The sequence below is a fragment of the Protopterus annectens genome, chromosome 14.part0 (assembly GCF_019279795.1).
Source record: "Protopterus annectens isolate FY-2018-M chromosome 14.part0, PAN1.0, whole genome shotgun sequence".
Taxonomy (NCBI): Eukaryota; Metazoa; Chordata; order Ceratodontiformes; family Protopteridae; genus Protopterus; species Protopterus annectens.
The window spans coordinates 428,394,395-428,411,761 of record NC_056748.1 but is presented as its reverse complement, the minus strand read 5'-3'; the positions used below and the strand labels follow the sequence as shown (position 1 = coordinate 428,411,761).

At 41.8% G+C, this 17,367-nt stretch overlaps 1 protein-coding gene across 1 annotated transcript in view; it reads right to left on the bottom strand.

Annotated features, from left to right (window-relative positions):
• Positions 1-17,367, bottom strand: part of ABRAXAS2 (abraxas 2, BRISC complex subunit) — a gene marked incomplete in the record, with an annotated part of 1,016,818 nt that overhangs the window by 884,187 nt on the left and 115,264 nt on the right. The window contains 1 exon segment of the mRNA XM_044056200.1: positions 7,345-7,435. Within this exon segment, the coding sequence (XP_043912135.1) occupies positions 7,345-7,435 (91 nt within the window).

The window sequence follows — 17,367 nt, the reverse complement described above, 5'->3', positions numbered from 1 at the left end:
TGGCGTAAGCCACAAAACGATGGGCTAGGCTTGTAAATGCCCTCGGGCAGATAGCCTAGTATGAACCTATGAACCTATGAACCTATAAGTGTACACAACTGTACTATGTTCTTCGTGTTTCACTGTTGCAGTCATTATATTTGGGTAGAGTCCCAAAGCTATGGATGGGAGGCTGGAGCTAAACAACATTAGGAGCAGCTATGAGGCCCTGCAGAACTGCAGTGGCAAACCCTGCCCTGGAATTAAAGTAGAGTGGCAGATGATAGTGCTTGGTAAAGGTGCGCACTGGACTCCAAGTAGCAGCCTCTAAAATGTCCTTGGTTGGTACTCCCCTGAGAAAGGCTGCTGAAGTAGCTGCAGCTCTGGTTGAATGTGGCCTAATGCCCTTAGGCACTGGCTTGCCATGGTGTAAGTAGCAGAAACGAATGCAGTGGCCTATCCACTTTGAAATAGTCTGCTTTGAGATGGCCTTTCCTTGTGATCCTGCGGCATATGCCACTAGTAATTGTTCTGTCTTTCGGAAAACTTTGGTTCTGTCCAAGTAGAATCTAATCTGTCTGTGTATGTCCAAAGAATGGAGAATTCTCTCCCCCTTGTTCTGTAGATTTGGATAAAAAGTTGGCAGATGAATAGTTTGGTTAAGAGCCACACTGGACACCACCTTAAGCATAAATGTTGGGTTTATCCTCAGAGAGACCCCGTCTGGATAAAAAATGATAAAAGGTTCCACAGCCATGAGTGTCTGAAGCTCTGAAACTAGTCTTGCAGAAGTTATTGCTAGGAGCAGAGCTATTTTCCAAGATAAAAACTTTATATCAGTCGTAGAAGCTGGCTCAAGAAGTGGCAGGGTGAGTTTTTCCATAGTTGAGGTCACATGCAGGCACTGGTGATCTTCTTGGAAGCCTTAAGTTTTTGGCTCTTCTGAGGTACTGTTTTAGCAAGGGATGAGAAAAGATTGGTGGCTCTGTATTGTAATGAGCCAAAATGGCAGAGGCATGAATTTTAATTGATGAAAAAGATAGACCTTTGTCCAGCATCTCAGTTAAGTATTGCAAAATCTGAGGAATATTTGGCACAGCTGTATCAGTTCCTTGTGCCTGGTTCCAAGCACAAAATCTCTTCCATTTTCCAGCATAAGATTTTCTAGTAGTAGGCCTTCTGGCCTCCAAAATGACATCCATCACAGCTTTACATTATCCGCCATGCTGACAGGTTTAAAGTCCTGAGTTGGCTGTGCAGGATCCGATTGTTTTGCTGGTACAGTAGGTGAGGTATCTGAGGTAAGGTCCAAGCTGGGCATTGAGACAAGCTCCTTAGTATTGGATACCAGCAAACAGGCAGGGCAAGTCAAGGGCAATTAGTATCCTCCTTGGCTTCTCCTGTCTGACCTTTAGGAGTACCTTGGGGAGCAGAGGTAGAGGGGGAAATGTGTATACTGATACGTTTTCCAGCTGAAAGATAGGGCGTTCACTTTCCATGCTTGTCTGTGATAAATCCTTGTGCAGAATCTTTTTTAGTTGGTAGTTGTGAGGGGAGGCAAACAGAGCTATGTCCGGGCATCCCCATTTCCTTGTTATCATGCTGAAGACTTGTGGATCCAGGTGCCACTCATGGGGATCTATGAGATTTCTGCTTAGGTCGTCTGCCAGAGTATTTTTCCTTCCTGGCAGGAATTGTGCCTGCAGGTGTACTTGGTAAGTCAATGCTGTGTCCCACAAAGTCATGGCTAGTCTGCAAAGAGGGTAAATGTGAGTGCCCCCCTGCTTGTTTATATACCACATGACCGTGGTGTTGCCTGTCTTTATCAGTAGTTGTCCTGGATGAAGTAGGTCCTTGAAGGCTGTCAGGGCATTTTGAACTGCTAGCATCTCTTTTTGATTATGTAGATGCATTTGGTTTGAGGTCCATGTGCCCTGAATGCATCTTCCTGCCATGTGGGCCCCCCAGGCATAATCTGACGCATCCGTTGTTAGTGTTTGCCTGGCTGGGGGTAATGTGAATGGCTGTCCCTTGTTTTGGTGACAAGCCTTTGCCCACCATTGAAACTCCTGTTGCAAGCAGGGAATGAGAGCAATCATAGTTTCCAGGCTGTGGCAATGTAGAGTCCAAACGCTTTTAAGGTACCATTGAAGTTTCCTCATATGCAGTCTTGCATATGGAATTAGAATGATGCAGGATGCCATGAAGCCCAAAGCCTGCAGAATTTTTCTTGCAGATAACTGGGCCTTTGTTGCCAGCATTTTGAAATAGGCAGTCAGTTGCCTTTGTCTGACGTGAGATAAGCCATCTGGGCAGTTGTATTTAAGCTTGCACCCAGGAATATTATCTCTTGAGAGAGTACTAGTTTTGATTTATTTTCGTTGACTGTGTACCCTAGGCATGTTCAAAGTTCAAAGGTTCGTACTAAGCTAGCTGCTCTTTTGAGCCATTTTAATCCTAGCCAATTATCTCTTGTGTGATTCAAACCCTGCACCTTGTGTTTGGAAGGCAAACACCTTAACCATTAGGCCACCCTCCCAACCCTTAGAAGTCTTTTCACAAACGCCAGATGCTGTAGAAGAATGTCCTTGTTCTCTGCTTGAATTAGACAGACATCCATGTAAGGATATATTTGTATTCCTCTTCATATGATTCATAGGATTTCATAGGTTAGTACTAGGCTAACTTCCCTTGCGAGCCATTGTAAGCCTAGCCAATTATCCTTTGTGAGACTCAAACCATGCACCTTGTCTTTGTAAGCAAACACCTTAACACCTTGTCTTTGTAAGGCAAACACCTTAACCACTAGGCCACCCTCCCAACCTCTTTGTCTGCAGAATGGAATTACTGGTGCCAGGCATTTTGTAAAGACCCTGGGAGCAGTAGATAAGCCAAAGGGCAGTGCAGAGAATTGGTAATGCATTGAGCCAGCCTTGAATCTGAGGTATCTTCTGCATATTTGTCTGAATGGGACTTGCAGGTATGCCTCTTTTAGGTCTAAAGTCACAAGCCAAGCGTTCTTGCCAAGCATGTGCAGAAACTGCTGCAAAGTCAACATCTTGAATTTTGGTATATCCAGGAATGTGTTCAAAATAGATAGGTCCAGTATTGGCCTCCAGGCCTTGTCCTTTCTGGGTAGCAAGAACAGTCTTGAATAAAACCCCTGTCCCTGCTCTTGCTCTGGTACTAGCATAATGGCCCCCATGTCCATGAGGGATGAGACTTGTTTTTGTGTCTGTGCCCATTAATTTTTTGGCAGATATGGCCAGCCTTTTGCCTTTGGCAGGGTATGGAAATGGAACTTACAGCCTTGTGACACGATATACAAGACCCACTTGTCCTGGGTAATAATGTGCCAATTTTGAGAAAAAAGTGCTAATTGTCCCCCTAAGGGGGTTGCCAGGAGATAAGTGCTTGGTGCAGACAGGGGGAAGTCATTGGGACTGTTTCCTGAATGGTTGTGATTTGTCTTCTCCAACTTTGGAGGTAGAAGCCCTCCATTGTTTTGAGCGGAATGAACCTTGCGCCTGGGATCTGCCCCTTTGAGGTCTGTCTGACACAGGAAAGGACCAATTCTTTGTTGGCCAGTGTCTACAAAACCTAGGTGGCTGTACTTGTAAAAAATCTTTGACTGTTTGCATAGATTTAGCTTTGTCCTCCATTTTCTTTAACACCTCTTCTGCCTTAACACCAAACAAAGTATCATGCTGTAAAGGTGCATCTAATAATTTAACTTTAATATGATCAGGCAGATTTTGTTCCTTTAACCAAGCATGCCTCCTAATTACAGAACCTGTAACTGCAGCCCTGCAAGAGGCCTCTAAAGAATCAAAACCACATTGCAAAGTATGCTTTCCAACTTGTTCAGCTGCATGCAATAAATCCTGCATTTCCTTGTTTTCTGCACATTCAGAGTTTAACAACATTTTCTGTTTAAGCAATGCCATGACATGTTGCTGATATTTGAGCATATGAAACTGACAGTTTAAGGCCCTTATAGCCAAGGTAGCATATGTGTAAACCTTTTTTCCCCCATCTATCCAGTGCCCTAGAATCTCTATCAGAGGGGGTCGGGTTTTTTGCAACAGAAGCCTTAACTCCTTTGGGACCCTGAGAAATAGTTTCTGGGTCTGCAGCAGGGTTTTTAAAAAGGAATTTATGTTAGTCAGGAACCCTGTAATATCTGTCAGGCTTAACAGGAGCTGGAGGTAAGGAGTCAGGGGTAAGACTAGACTCCGAAAACACATAATCTACAATGTCTAACCGGTAGGATGGCTAGTGGCTTGTGTTAAGGTAGTAACAGGAAATCCCTGAGCCTCTTTTTAGATTCTGAAAAATCTTGGCTCTCCCAGTGGAAATGCTCCCTCATGGTATGTAAGGTTTCCCCAAAAGAATAGTCCTCTGGAGGAGAAGCTGAAGGTATAGATTCTTCAGCATCAGAATCCTCATAGGGGGGAAGAGAATATTCCTGATCAGAAGAGGAATCAGAAGAAATGGAAACCTGATCTGAAGATTCACAGTCAGTCTCTTGCCTAGGCCTCTTATCAGGAGGGGGATGGGAACTCCTGATCAAGGTAATCAAGTCTTCGGCCATTTTCAGCATCTGCTTTTTGGGCATGGAGGCCTGTCCAAGTGGCTCTTGAGTTTGCTTCTTTGCCTTTGAAGGTGCTTTAGTCTTTGCCTTTGAAGTCAGTTTAATGTATAGATGTTTAGATCTGAATACACCCTCAGAAGCCGGTGCCTGCTCAGCGGCTCCAGACCCATCTGAAGGAATAGCGTCCGAGGCTCCAATACCTTGAGTTTCCAGTGGCATAGCAGACTTCCCGTGGGAGTCGGTAGCGGCCTGCGACTCTAAAGTAGTGGGCGTCAGGGGCTGCGAAAGCGCCTCACTGAGAACAGACAAACCGGCGACTGGCTTAGGAGAAGCTTCGTCGGTTTTGGGCCTCGGTTGTCTTTCTTTGTGTTTTTTGTGAACTCCGGTAGTCAGACGGCCATCCGACGACATTTCGGAATAATTAAACCTGTGTCCAAAATAGTTTAATGCAAAATTATACCGACACTTAATAGCGCGTTGGTTAAATCTAGCACAAAACCGACAACCTGAAATGTTATGGTCAGGGCCTAGGCAAGGAATACAGTAAGAATGAAAGCCCTTATGAGGTATTTGCTTCCCACAAGAAATACAATTATTAACTTTTTCTGACATCAGTCTGGAGCAAGAAAAAAGTTTCCCCAATGGGGTACTTAGCTTTATAGAAGACTTCGGATCTGAAACTCGAACTCGAAAATCTCAGGAGTCGGCCGACCGGCACTTGCGAACTGCTTCTGCTTCGGGCACCACACGGCAAGAAAGATTAAAGAAAATGGCGTCGGCCGCATCTTTTATACCCCTGACGACCTGATGTCAGGGAAGGGGCGACAGCGGCCGACGCAGGACCCAGGACTTTGGAATTCAGGCCAACTGAGGCCAAGCTGCCAGCAGGATTACCCAAATGTAATGACTGCAACAGTGAAACATGAAGAACATCTCAGTTCCCACTAATTACATCGATGGGAGCCCACTGAACACTGAAGGTGTTAAAAGAGATCTGGGGACACAGGTTGACAGCAACCTCTCCTTCGACCACCACATTGCCACTATGGTTAGAAAGTCCTTCTATGTGGTACATCTCATTACCAAGGGTTTTGCATCCAGGAAGAAGGAGGTCATCATCTCCCTCTACTCTTCCCTCATTAGGCCAATCGAGTAGAATGCCCCATTGTCATGTACCTCACTAGACACATGCAACATCGGGAAAGGCCACAAAAGCACCTCACGAAGAGGATCCTAGGCCTTAAACGCATGTCCTACACAGACAGACTCAAAAAACTCCAACTGTTCTCTGTCTCATATTGTCTACTAAGAGGCTATCTCTGCTTGACTTACAAAGCCATGTCTGACCCACCTGCGTTAGAAATGCTACACCTAAAGAAATCACAATCCCTCCGCACCACACATTCCAGAGACCTCAACCTCATTACCACAATCAACAGAACATGCTGGAGAGACAGGTTCATAACCCAGAGACTGCCCATGCTCTGGAATAGACTTCCCATACATGTCAAGCAGAGCACCTCACTGGCCCTCTTCAAAAAAAATCTTGATGAGTGGATGGATGAAACAGAAAGTTCACCCCAAGGATCACGCCAGTGGCTCTTACTTGATACAGGCACTGGGAAATAACGTTGGGCGGCATGATGCCATAGCACTTCTATGGACTAGGCTTATAAAGGCTCCAGGGCCATTAGCCTAGTACACACCTATGAACTTATGATGTTTTACAGCTTGGGAGGGCCTAGTTCACACAGTTTTATTACATTTTAAGATGGGACCATAAAATAAAAATAAGAAACCACTGAATGTCTGTGGTGTTTGCCTGTTAATGGAAAACCACTACGGTGCCACAAAGCCTTGTACATGGAGTTTATGTGCCATATAAAAGGAATGGGAAAAACTGTGTTGTACAGGACATACTGCTGTACTTTTGTTTTTACTTGACATTTGTTTACTGGGAAAGTTCGAATGGGATAATATCCCATTTTCAGCAGAGGCCCTGGGAGAAAAGCTGCACATTGTCATCGTGTGGTTACAGTTAAATAGTTTTAATGCAAAGCCTACTACAGAAGAATGACATGTTAACTAAGCAAAAATACAGCTCAAGTTCATGCAGTGTAAACCTATACATACAGTGCAAATATTTCGACAGCTACAACAAGCTGAAAAAGGGCACTGTCAATAAAGTATTCAAAAGTTGTAGTTCATAAAGATAACATTAAAGACACTTTAATACATTCTTTAGAACAGAAATAATTAGGTAATATAGCCTAGGCAAAATGTATTTGTTCTTTGTCTAAGAAATAGATTTTAACAATTCCTTCTCTCTGTACATAGTCAAAGTATACTGGTGGTAGAAGGAGAAAGGGGCTAGTTCAGTTTGGGGTAGTACAAGACTACAGATAAGTTTTACTTAGGTAGTTTTTTAGTAGCATTTTGAAGTTGGAGAGGTTAGAGGTACATTTAATTTGCAGAGGGATACAAATCCATTTTTTACTGTGACAAAATTCAGGTCACCATCCATTAATTTACACTGCATCCATGCCTACATTTAATACAAGAATAAATATCTATATGTGAAGTTTTTTTTTTCAGAGTTACACATGTGTATACAAAACTTAATATGTGTTTGGATACTTTTTAAAATATCAAATTCCCCAAATGTCAGAGTGTTGATGAACCATAAAAAAAATCTAGGAAGGGCTGATGGTCAGAAAAATAGACAGTAGTCTAAAACTGAAGCAATCTAAAATGGAAAAAAATGTGCTTACCTATTACTTGCAGTAGTTCTGTGTTGCCTATTTGTGCATCACTTATGCTATAAGTTTCCTCTTGTCTTACATCTCCCAGCAGAAATCCTTCCTGTAAATGCAAAACAAGTACTTTTTCATTTACAATAAGAACTGTGTTGTTATAGATTTGTTTTTTAAAAAGAGACATAAGACCCCTTTAAATGTTCTACAATAATTTTTAGTGCATTTCTTCAACACACACTTAAAAGATAACTACTGTGTTCAGAGTTTATACGTATATGACAAAGAAAAAAGTTACTAATCTAAACAAGGTATCTGATACAACTAAATAAAATCAATAAGTTCTTTACACTTTACATATCTGTAGTAAGAACACTACCTAGTACACAGCATTTAAACGGAAGTTATGTACTTAGTATAATGTTGGCTCCTTATCATCCTAGCCCATTAGACTCAACTGATGGAAAATAAGTTACTTCATGCTTCTGATCCAACTGCTTAGCTAGTGCTCTCTGCCTCAAGCTCCTTCAAATTAAAATCCCAAAATGGCACCTGTCCTGGTTCTACTCTCAGAATGAGTTTGCTACTTACTCACCATGGACTTGAAGAGCATGTCAACTTGATAACATAGAAGGAGGAAGGTGAATGAAAAACAGATGGGCTTCAAGTATATCGATCAGGTCCTTCCAGAAGGGTATGATAACTTGGATGGGGAAGGAGGAAGGGATATCAAATTGGACAGACTAGGATAAAAAGGATCCAGTTTTATGGCAAGTACCAAACTTCCATGTCTTATATTTTCTTATCCGTCCGATTCAAATGATGTGACATCATTCAAAGTTTCCTGAATTCCCACATGGAATCATGACATATACCTTTAAGAACAGTAACTCCAAAAGAGATGAGACTGGCTCTAGAAACTAGATCCAACTTATAGTGTTGGCAAAGATGTATAAATGTAGACCATGTTGCTGCAGCACAAATTTCATCCATGTAAGAGTTTCTACTGAAAGCTATAGAAGCTGATACTGATCTGCTGGAATGAGCTTTTGCCTATGAAGTTAACATCTTATTTTTTTGAATATACAAAGGATACAGTCTGAGAGCCATTTGGGCAGGGTTACCTTGGAGACTGTCAGACCTAGCCTAGAGGAAGCAAGGGCCACAAAATAACTGAGAGACTTTTCTTATAGTTTTTGGTCCTGTTCAATTAAAAGCGCATCCAACTTGTACAGAAAATACTCTCCTTCCTTGCTGGTGTAATTAAGGAAGAATACTGGTAGCTGAACAAGTTCACTTAAAATTTATCCCAGATGCTATTTTAAGAAATAAAAGGATCACTATTTCTTAGTGATACTCTACTCTTGTGGAACACCAAATACAGAGGAACAAACTTTAGGACTTGTAATTCTGATATTCATTTAGCTGATGTAATGGCTACTAAAAACAAGGTCTTCCAATAAAGGAATTTTAAAGACTTGCTGAAGATGCCATCTCAAAAGGGATTAGAGTTAAGGCTTCTAACACAAATTTAGGTCCCACAGGGAACAGGATTCCTTGAGTAGAGGACATAAAAGGAAAGCCCATTTTAAAAAGGCTTTGCACAGTTTGCGTGTTGCTAGAGAAGGAATTTTAGATATGCAGAATATGCTGGCTCAAAAGGGGTTAGAGTTAAGTCTCTTAGCACACAGTTTAGGTTCCAAGGGGTTCAGGTTCGTTTGACAGGAGAGCATAAAAGGAAAGTCCTTTTTAAAAGGCTTTGCACAGCTTATGGGCTGCTAGAGAAGAAAAACAAAACCTGTTGTAGAAGTCGGAAATGGATACCAGCTGAATTTTAATGACAGAATAACTAGAGTCAGCACAGAAAAAATAGAAAGGAACTGAAGTACAGCTGAACTTTGGGCAGACGCAGGGCCTAAAACCATCATGACTGGACCATACAGAAAAATGTTCAAACTTAATTTTATATACTTTGCATGTAGATTTTTGAGATGCTGGCCCTTTAGCTATTAATGGAATTGAAGAAATCATGCAGTTAATTTGAGTGCCTGTAAACATGGGTGAGGCTAATCGGCAAGACAGGTGATATAGAAAATCTGAATGGTGATCCAAAAGCCATGACTGCTTCAATTAGTGAGGAATGAGCAGGGGGAACCAGATTTGCCTAGGCCAGAATGAGACAATGAGGAGAACTGTGACTTTGTATACCGAGGCTTTCTTTAAGAACCTGGTGATTAGTGGAAGTGAATGAAAAGCATAAAAGTGCTCAGGAGACCACTGACAGACAAGTGCATCTCTCTCAGGGACAGTCTGCAGGGATCAAGGTTTAGTAGTTACTACATTTTGTGTTAGATAGGAAAGCAAAGCGATCACAGCATACCTGGACCCAGTAGCTGAAGATGAGATGAGCATCTGTAGGATTGCGGGACTACTCATGAGACATTAGTAAGGATATATTGAGCCTGTCCACTTGACCGATGACTTTCAAAAAGATGTGCATTGCTACCGGAAAATAGTGCAAAGCCTTTTCTCACCGTCACTCTCTCATGGCTTCTCTGAAAATAGGTTAAGATTTGGTCCCTCCCTGGTTGCTTATGCACCATACCTCTGATATACTGTCAGTCTGCATGGAAATCACTCCCAGAAGAATAAAGTTTTGGAGTGTCCAAAATGCTAGAAAAACTTCACTCATCTCCAAGATACTGACGCGAAATTTGTCTTTCACCTCTCTCTATGACCTTTGGACCACTCCCCCCCCCCCCTCTTTATGCCCCCACCACTACAAAGAGAAAGCATCCTGCAAATTCAGGTCATATGCACATGAATACTGAGGCGATCTTATAACTGGGACAAGTGAATACTTAGCATTCACTGAGGAACTCTCATGAAAAGTGAGCATGGGGAGGCCTTTGGAATTACTGAAACCATTAGACCAAGAAGGCTGGAAGTGATTGATGGTCTAGCAGACACTGGATCATGTTCCACAAGGACTGAAGTCTGTCAGTAGGTAGCCTTAATATACAATTTGTGTCCAGATGGCAACTTATAAGACTGTACCTGTGATTTTTGATCTGACAGAAATTCCTAAGGATAGGCACAGCTGCAGCAAAAAATCTCTAGTTTGTATGAGCGTCTCTATTGATGCAGAAGCTAGAAACCAATCATCTTAAGAACAGGAACACACGGATCCCTTTTACTCACAGGCAGGCTATGACTACAGCCATGCAACTTGGTGAACACCCAAGGGCCATTGTGAGACTGAAGAGTAGGGCTCTGAACTGAAAGTGACTGGCTTCCAGCAGGAAAAGCAGAAATCCCCTGGGCATCTTTGCAATTTTCATGTGGACAAAGGCATCATGAAGGTCTGACAACATCCAGTCATTTGTCTTCAAGCATGGCAAAATTGTTTACGCAGTTACCATTCTGAATGGGATTTTTGTGACACATTGTTTTAAGTCACTCAGATCCTGTATTAGCCTTAGGTCTAATTTCTTTGGAGCTACAAACAATCTACCCCCTCTTAATCAGGTGGGACCTCTTGGATGTCTCTTTTTCTAAGAAACTGACTACTTATCTCTTTTTGCTGCTCTGCGATGGTGGGATGGGTCACCTGGAAACAGCAATGACTGATGAGGAGGGGGATGAGAAAAGGGTACTGTTTAGCCTCTGGATAGGATTCTTCTCACCCAGTCATCTTGTGTGATGACCATCCATGCAACTGAGTGAAGAGACAAAACCTCCCCTCTCCACTGTCGCCAGAGCAGAGTAGCTAGGAAACCATTTGTAACACTGGGTCTGCTTGCCTGAGAAAGAACTTCCTGAATCCTGTTTCTGCGGACCTCCTCTGCCTCTAGGGTTACATTGATTGAAGAAGCTGCCTCTACCTTGGACATTTCTATCAGAAAAGGAGTCAAAAGACTAACACTGGGATTTTCTTTAGAACACAGGGATTTGGCCTCCTTTTGATTCCTACTGTATGAACTTTAAGGGAAGTCAAATCAGACATATACATCAGATGTTTTTCCCTTGTGCTAGCACTTCTCCAACTTCTCTTTTATCTTAGGTCCAACCAGGAAGAAACCATCTTAAGAAGGACTGGTGAAAGATGCTTTAAAGTTAACTGCAAAATTGTACAGGCAGAGTCAAGTGTGACACCTCATGGAAATTGGGCAGCTGCTGCCCCTGTTGCTCCATCAGTGTCATTTTGTGACAGCCACACAAAGAGGGTGGAGATGTTCATCACAGTTGCCACGTTAATCACAACCAGTTTCTTGGATTCTGGGTGCAGTTGGTCTCAGAGGAATCCAAAACCTCTTCTCTTAATTCCTTTTGGAAGTGATTCTCATACGATTGGTAAATAAAACACTCTCAGGGTAAATGTGTCCAATGACTAGACATGCTTCCCCATTTTATCCACTGTTCTAGAATCCTTGTTTGGCAGATGGAGAGCCAATGTGTCCTCTGGCAGATCTCTCCTGGTGACTACCACTACAAAGACAGAGTTCAACAGAAACCCCTAGCTCCAGTGCTGCGTAACTTTGGGGGGGGGGGTGAAGACCCTTGTCTGACTTCCTGGGAATAACCTCATGGAGTCGGGTTCTTACCACGCCCTCCAAAAGACCACATCTATAAACACAGTTGGCAGGAGGTACTGCCCAAGAAGTAGAAGATGCAATCTAGAAAGCTTAAAGTAACACCTATTCATCCTGAAAGGGTGGGTCAGTTGGCCAAGATACCCCCTGGCGCATTAAAGATTTTGCCAATCCCCTCAAATATGCCATTTTTTTGCTGGGAATAACCTGAGGAGACTGAGCTTGAGCCTGGAGAGGCTCTTTGAGGTTTTTCATTCTGCTCTCTCTATGGGTTGGCTGATAAGATGGCTGAAGATATGTTTGGAGGGGTCAAGAGACTGCAGCTGATACTAGTGGAGGTTCTGTAGTCCTTTGAGGAGCAGACTATGATCCTCTCAAACACATCAGAGGCTGATCCAGAATATGTCAGTATTGTGGACTCCTGGTTCAGCCCCTAGTCCATCCAACGAAAGAATGGAAGCACCAACATGAAAGACCCAGGAGGCTCCAAGAGTGAGAAAGCCTGAGGACTCAAGACACCTAAAACAGCACTGAGCAAGGGTGCTGAAGACCATATGTCCAGCAGTCAGCTCAGACATTCAAGATTTTGGAGTCAAGTAAATTGGAAAATAGCTGCCTGCACCAAGGTGGGAACACTGTTACAGAACATACAGGCTCCAGCCAAGTTAATGTCTCAAAGTCATCTGTGCAGAAATAAGGAATGGGGAAGTGGCTAGTGCACGTGGCTGTCAAATGACCCCATCCACCATGGAGACGGATACGGATGAGATGACATTCATATTAACCTGAGCTTTCAGAAAGGACCTCATCAGTCTATTCCAGCCAAGTCTGAGGAGCTCTGAAAGGGCCTGGTCGACCTGTAGGAGGATGTGGAAGGAGGGCAAGAAGTCATAAATCAAGACAATCCTTTTCAGAGTAGTGTCACACACTCATCACTTTCTTCGGTGATGGATCCCAAATAACAGTTGGTTCCATCCAAGCTGAGCTAGGAAATGTGCACAGGTGTAGACAGTGACTACTAGGAATCTTGGAAGTATCATCAGATTCCTTTTCTAGGTTCTCGCTCTTACCCTTTCTCCATTTCTGCCTCTCTACATTTTCCTGTAATCTCTCCAGTATCCTTGAAAACCTCTGGGGGAAAAAGCCCTTTAAAGAGTAATTTGTTTTTCCTTTCTGCCAGCAATCAGAGTCTAAAGGCCTTTCAGACTGCACAGGTCACAATTAAGTGACCTGGCCCAAGGCACACTACACAGAGGTCATGGGTATCCCAGGGTGGGATCTTGTGGCTACACTGGTCACATTTCTTGAAACAGTCTTCCATGGCTGCAAAAAAATTAAAAGTGTCGAAAAACAAGTACAGGCCCAAGCACAAATTCCATCACTCTTAAATAATTACCAGCAATAACCTAGCTAGTCACTAAACTCTAACCAAATTTAATTATCTACAATACTGAGGAAAGACAATGGAAATTAAACTATTAGAGGAAGTCAGGCATATGTGGCCTGACAGTGGAGAACGAGGTGATAAAGAAAGATAAAGAAGTTAAAATTATGTAAAAAAAAAAAAAATCATAGTTGAGGAGAAACTGGTTTCTCAGGGCTAGAAAAAAGTACCAAATAGGAGTACTTAGCTTCCATAGTCACAGATTCATCAGAACTCACAGACTGCAGACGAGATTTGACAATACAGCCAGGACAGGAGCACTATGACAATTTTTTTAAAGGAGCTAGAGGCAAAGCTCACTAGCTAAACAGGAAGATCAGATCAGCGGCATGGCTCATTTCACATCAGTCAAATCCGACAGACAATGAAATAGGATTGAGAATTTAACTTTAAAAGATTGCCAGTTCTAATGGCTTCTACACTAATTTATACATAACTTCTAGTCACTTCAGTGTATGCTTAAAGTTTACATGTACAAAGTAGTAACGTGCAACAGCTGAAGCTGTCCAGGAAATGAAAGAAAGCATTCTACCTCTGTCACACGGGGATAAAACAGCACTTACACTACTGACAAGCATTAGCTATACAAAGTCCCTTTCCTTCAGACTAAAACTTGTTAATTTAATCATCAAAATAAATATGTATAACCACTGCCAAGAGAAGGTGAATTCAAACTGCGGTGTTTATTAATGACGTTTACCATAAATCTACATGGTATCCAAAATGTGTGTCGGGAAACAACTAAGAAAATGTCCAATGATCCAAACACTAAATTCGAGCACAAGCGCCCACGTAAAGATCAAAACCAGGGGTTGTCACACAGCGATTTTATTAAAACAGATGATTTAGCGCTTTTATCAACTCCAAACACTGACTTCATCAGAATACTTTGCTCCTGCAAACAACTCACTTAAATATCTCTAAAAATTGGCGCCAACAATAACAACTAATAAAATACATCAAACTATTTAAAGGAACATTTGGATATACAAACTGTTTACCATTTAAATAATGAACTTTAAAAACAAACTTGTAAATGCATGACTACATTAAGCCTTAATATAAAATCAATAACGTGCTACCAGAACAGGCTTAATAGGAATACTGTCATTTAATCCAGGGTGGGTGGTGGCATCTAATAGTAACTGCCACTTCACTTCTTTCTCCCCAGCACACACTTGATGTTCCCACCCCTTGGATTATCAAAAACCTGTTCCACAATAGCAAACCTAAAAAAAAGACCATCCCCTTTTTTCTCAATGTGTCTGTAAAGTGCATTATTCAAATCCTTTTTTCTGATGTTATACAAATGATCATATATTCTGTTCTTAAATAATCTGTCAGTCTTCCCGATATAATAACCCGAGCAAAGCATACAATTCGCAAGGTATACTAAATGTCTGGTGTTACAATTTCCCTTTCTAAACCTAACTTTAGTTCTGTTCACATTGTCCAGTATAATACTATCCTTCTCTAGTATGTATTGACAATAATTACAACTACCACATTTTTGTGTGTAGACAGTCTTGTTATTCCTAATGAAGCTTCCAGTGCCCATTTCCAAAGTGCTCTTAATGTTCTTGTCCATTTTAAAGACAAACATAAGTTTGTCATCTCTTAAATGGCAAATGTCCTCATCGGCCTTCAGAATGTTCCAACCGTCACCTATTAAGTGTTTAACCTTCTCAGCATAAGGACCATATTTAACAATACAAGCTCTATTGTACTGCGTATTGTTAACGCCTATAATTCCAGTTTCCTGGGGGAGATACTTCCTCCCAATAGGGGTTTGTATTTCTTGTTCCATTCCTTCCCTACATAGTTGTCCACATCCCTGATTAAACCTTGAGGATACCCAGAGGTGATATCTGCCTAACATATAAAGCTGTGTGAAACCCAAAGCTGTTGGACATGCTACACCTAAAGAAATTCCAATCCCTCCGAACTACACGCTCTAGGGACCTAAACCTTGTCACCACAATAAACAGGACATGCTGGAGGGATATATTCCTGTCCCTGAGACTTCTCATACTCTGGAACAGGCTACCCATCTATGTCAAGCAAAGTTCTTCATTAGCACTCTTCAAGAAAAATCTTGATGAGTGGATGGGAAATAGGAAATACACCCAGAGGATCACTTCTGTGTCTCTGCTCGACAGTGGCACAGGAAAATAACTTTCTTGGGTGGCGTACACCAGGGAACCTTGTTGGCTAGGCTTACGTAGGCCCTTCGGCCGATAGCCTAGTACCTACCTATGAACCTATATCCAAATGTACCTTTAAATAGTTTGATGTATTTTATTGGTTGTCACTGTTGGCGCCAATTTTTAGAGATATTTAAGTGGGTTGTTTACAGGAGCAAAGTATTCTGATGAAGTCAACGTTTGGAGTTGATGAAAGCGCTAAATCATTTGTTTTAATAAAACTGATGTGTAACAACCCCTGGTTTTGATCCTTACGTGGAGTCCTTGTGCTCGAATTTAGTGCGATTGGATTATTGGACATAAATCTAAATGGGTAAAGGCAGCTGTAATAAAAATCCAGATATGACAATACACCAAATTAAACTGTATTGTAACAGACACACCATGTTTACCTTCAAGACATGGTAAACTGCAGTACTATAGTTAGGATGGAGCGGGGTGGGGGCATTTTCATTTCTATAGTACCGATCAGCTCAGTGTTTCACTCACTGTCTAGGTGAGACTGTAGTACTGCTAAGTATTTCAGCAGCCGTGCAGGAGATTGTACCAGAATAACTGAACTGCTTCTAGTATGCACGGTAGTAACTGTAGCAAGGAACTAGTGTAGCTCTTTGCTGCAGTTTCTGAAGGGTGTGGGGGATTTTTCTGATCATCCTTAACTTCAGAGGTTCTCCTCTCCCTTTTGTCCCAAACTCTGGAGGGAGTGCCACATGACGGCTGCAGAAGGTGCCAAACGACAGTCAATTTTCTGGAATACTTGTAGCATTTTTTTGTACTAGTGAAACTCTCTAAGAACCTAGACAGAATTAAATCTTACAACTGTGTACAGAAAGCAATAATGCCCAACATGGTGTGTGCATTACTGTGCAAATAACACATGCCTAGTGGTGTTCTGAGGCCTAATAATATTTGCGATTTGCTTGCAAATCATTGGGGATTGAAGTCACTAAATGATGACATACACTTGAGTTTCAGGCTATTTTCTTCACAAAATGCATTCTAACAAAAATTCTTTTATGGTAGCAACTTTCTAACTTTACAACAGTAATGTTTTAAATCTGTTCCTATGTTTCAGCCTTTGACCCCCCCTTTATATTAGGCTTTAGCCAACCTTCTTGAGCTTTCATAATTTTAACTGCTGCCACTGCTCGATCTTTGTCTCTCTCTCTCGCTCACACATACGCTTTTGGTTTCATGCATGCAAGCAGACATACACTTGCACAGCAGACAGAAGCAAACACACATGCTTTTATTTTTTTTTAATGTTTCTTTTAATTACACACTCCCTACACAGCAAATGCACTGTATAGCAGGTATAAAATAATGTCTCAAGTGATCTCATTCTCACTTTCAGGCACACAAACACTTTTCTAAATTTTTTTAATTTTCTGTTTTATTTATCTTTACACTAGCTAAACACCAAAAGTGCTGCTTAATGAGTGTAAAACAATGGCAGCCACTAGTTTCTAACAGTCTGAGCTCCATGGCAGCTTAATATGCTGCTGTGAAGTGGTACTCATTTTTCAGCGGGCATTACTTCTGCACATTAACAGAAAATATTTCCTTGGCCCTTGTATTAACATGAGGACATAATCATTGGTTTGAATTCTTCTTTTGTATTGTTAAAAGAAATCTTTGGCCATTGGCCACTAATCACATCATATGCAAATTAGGTATTCCTGTATACAGCATATTTATAGAGCATGGCTATGTACTTTTTTCAGTTCTGATGAAGTTCCTAGCAACAATAAAGGAATGAAAGCGCTAGACAACAGTTCGGCCTCAGCTGTGTTTTCTCCAT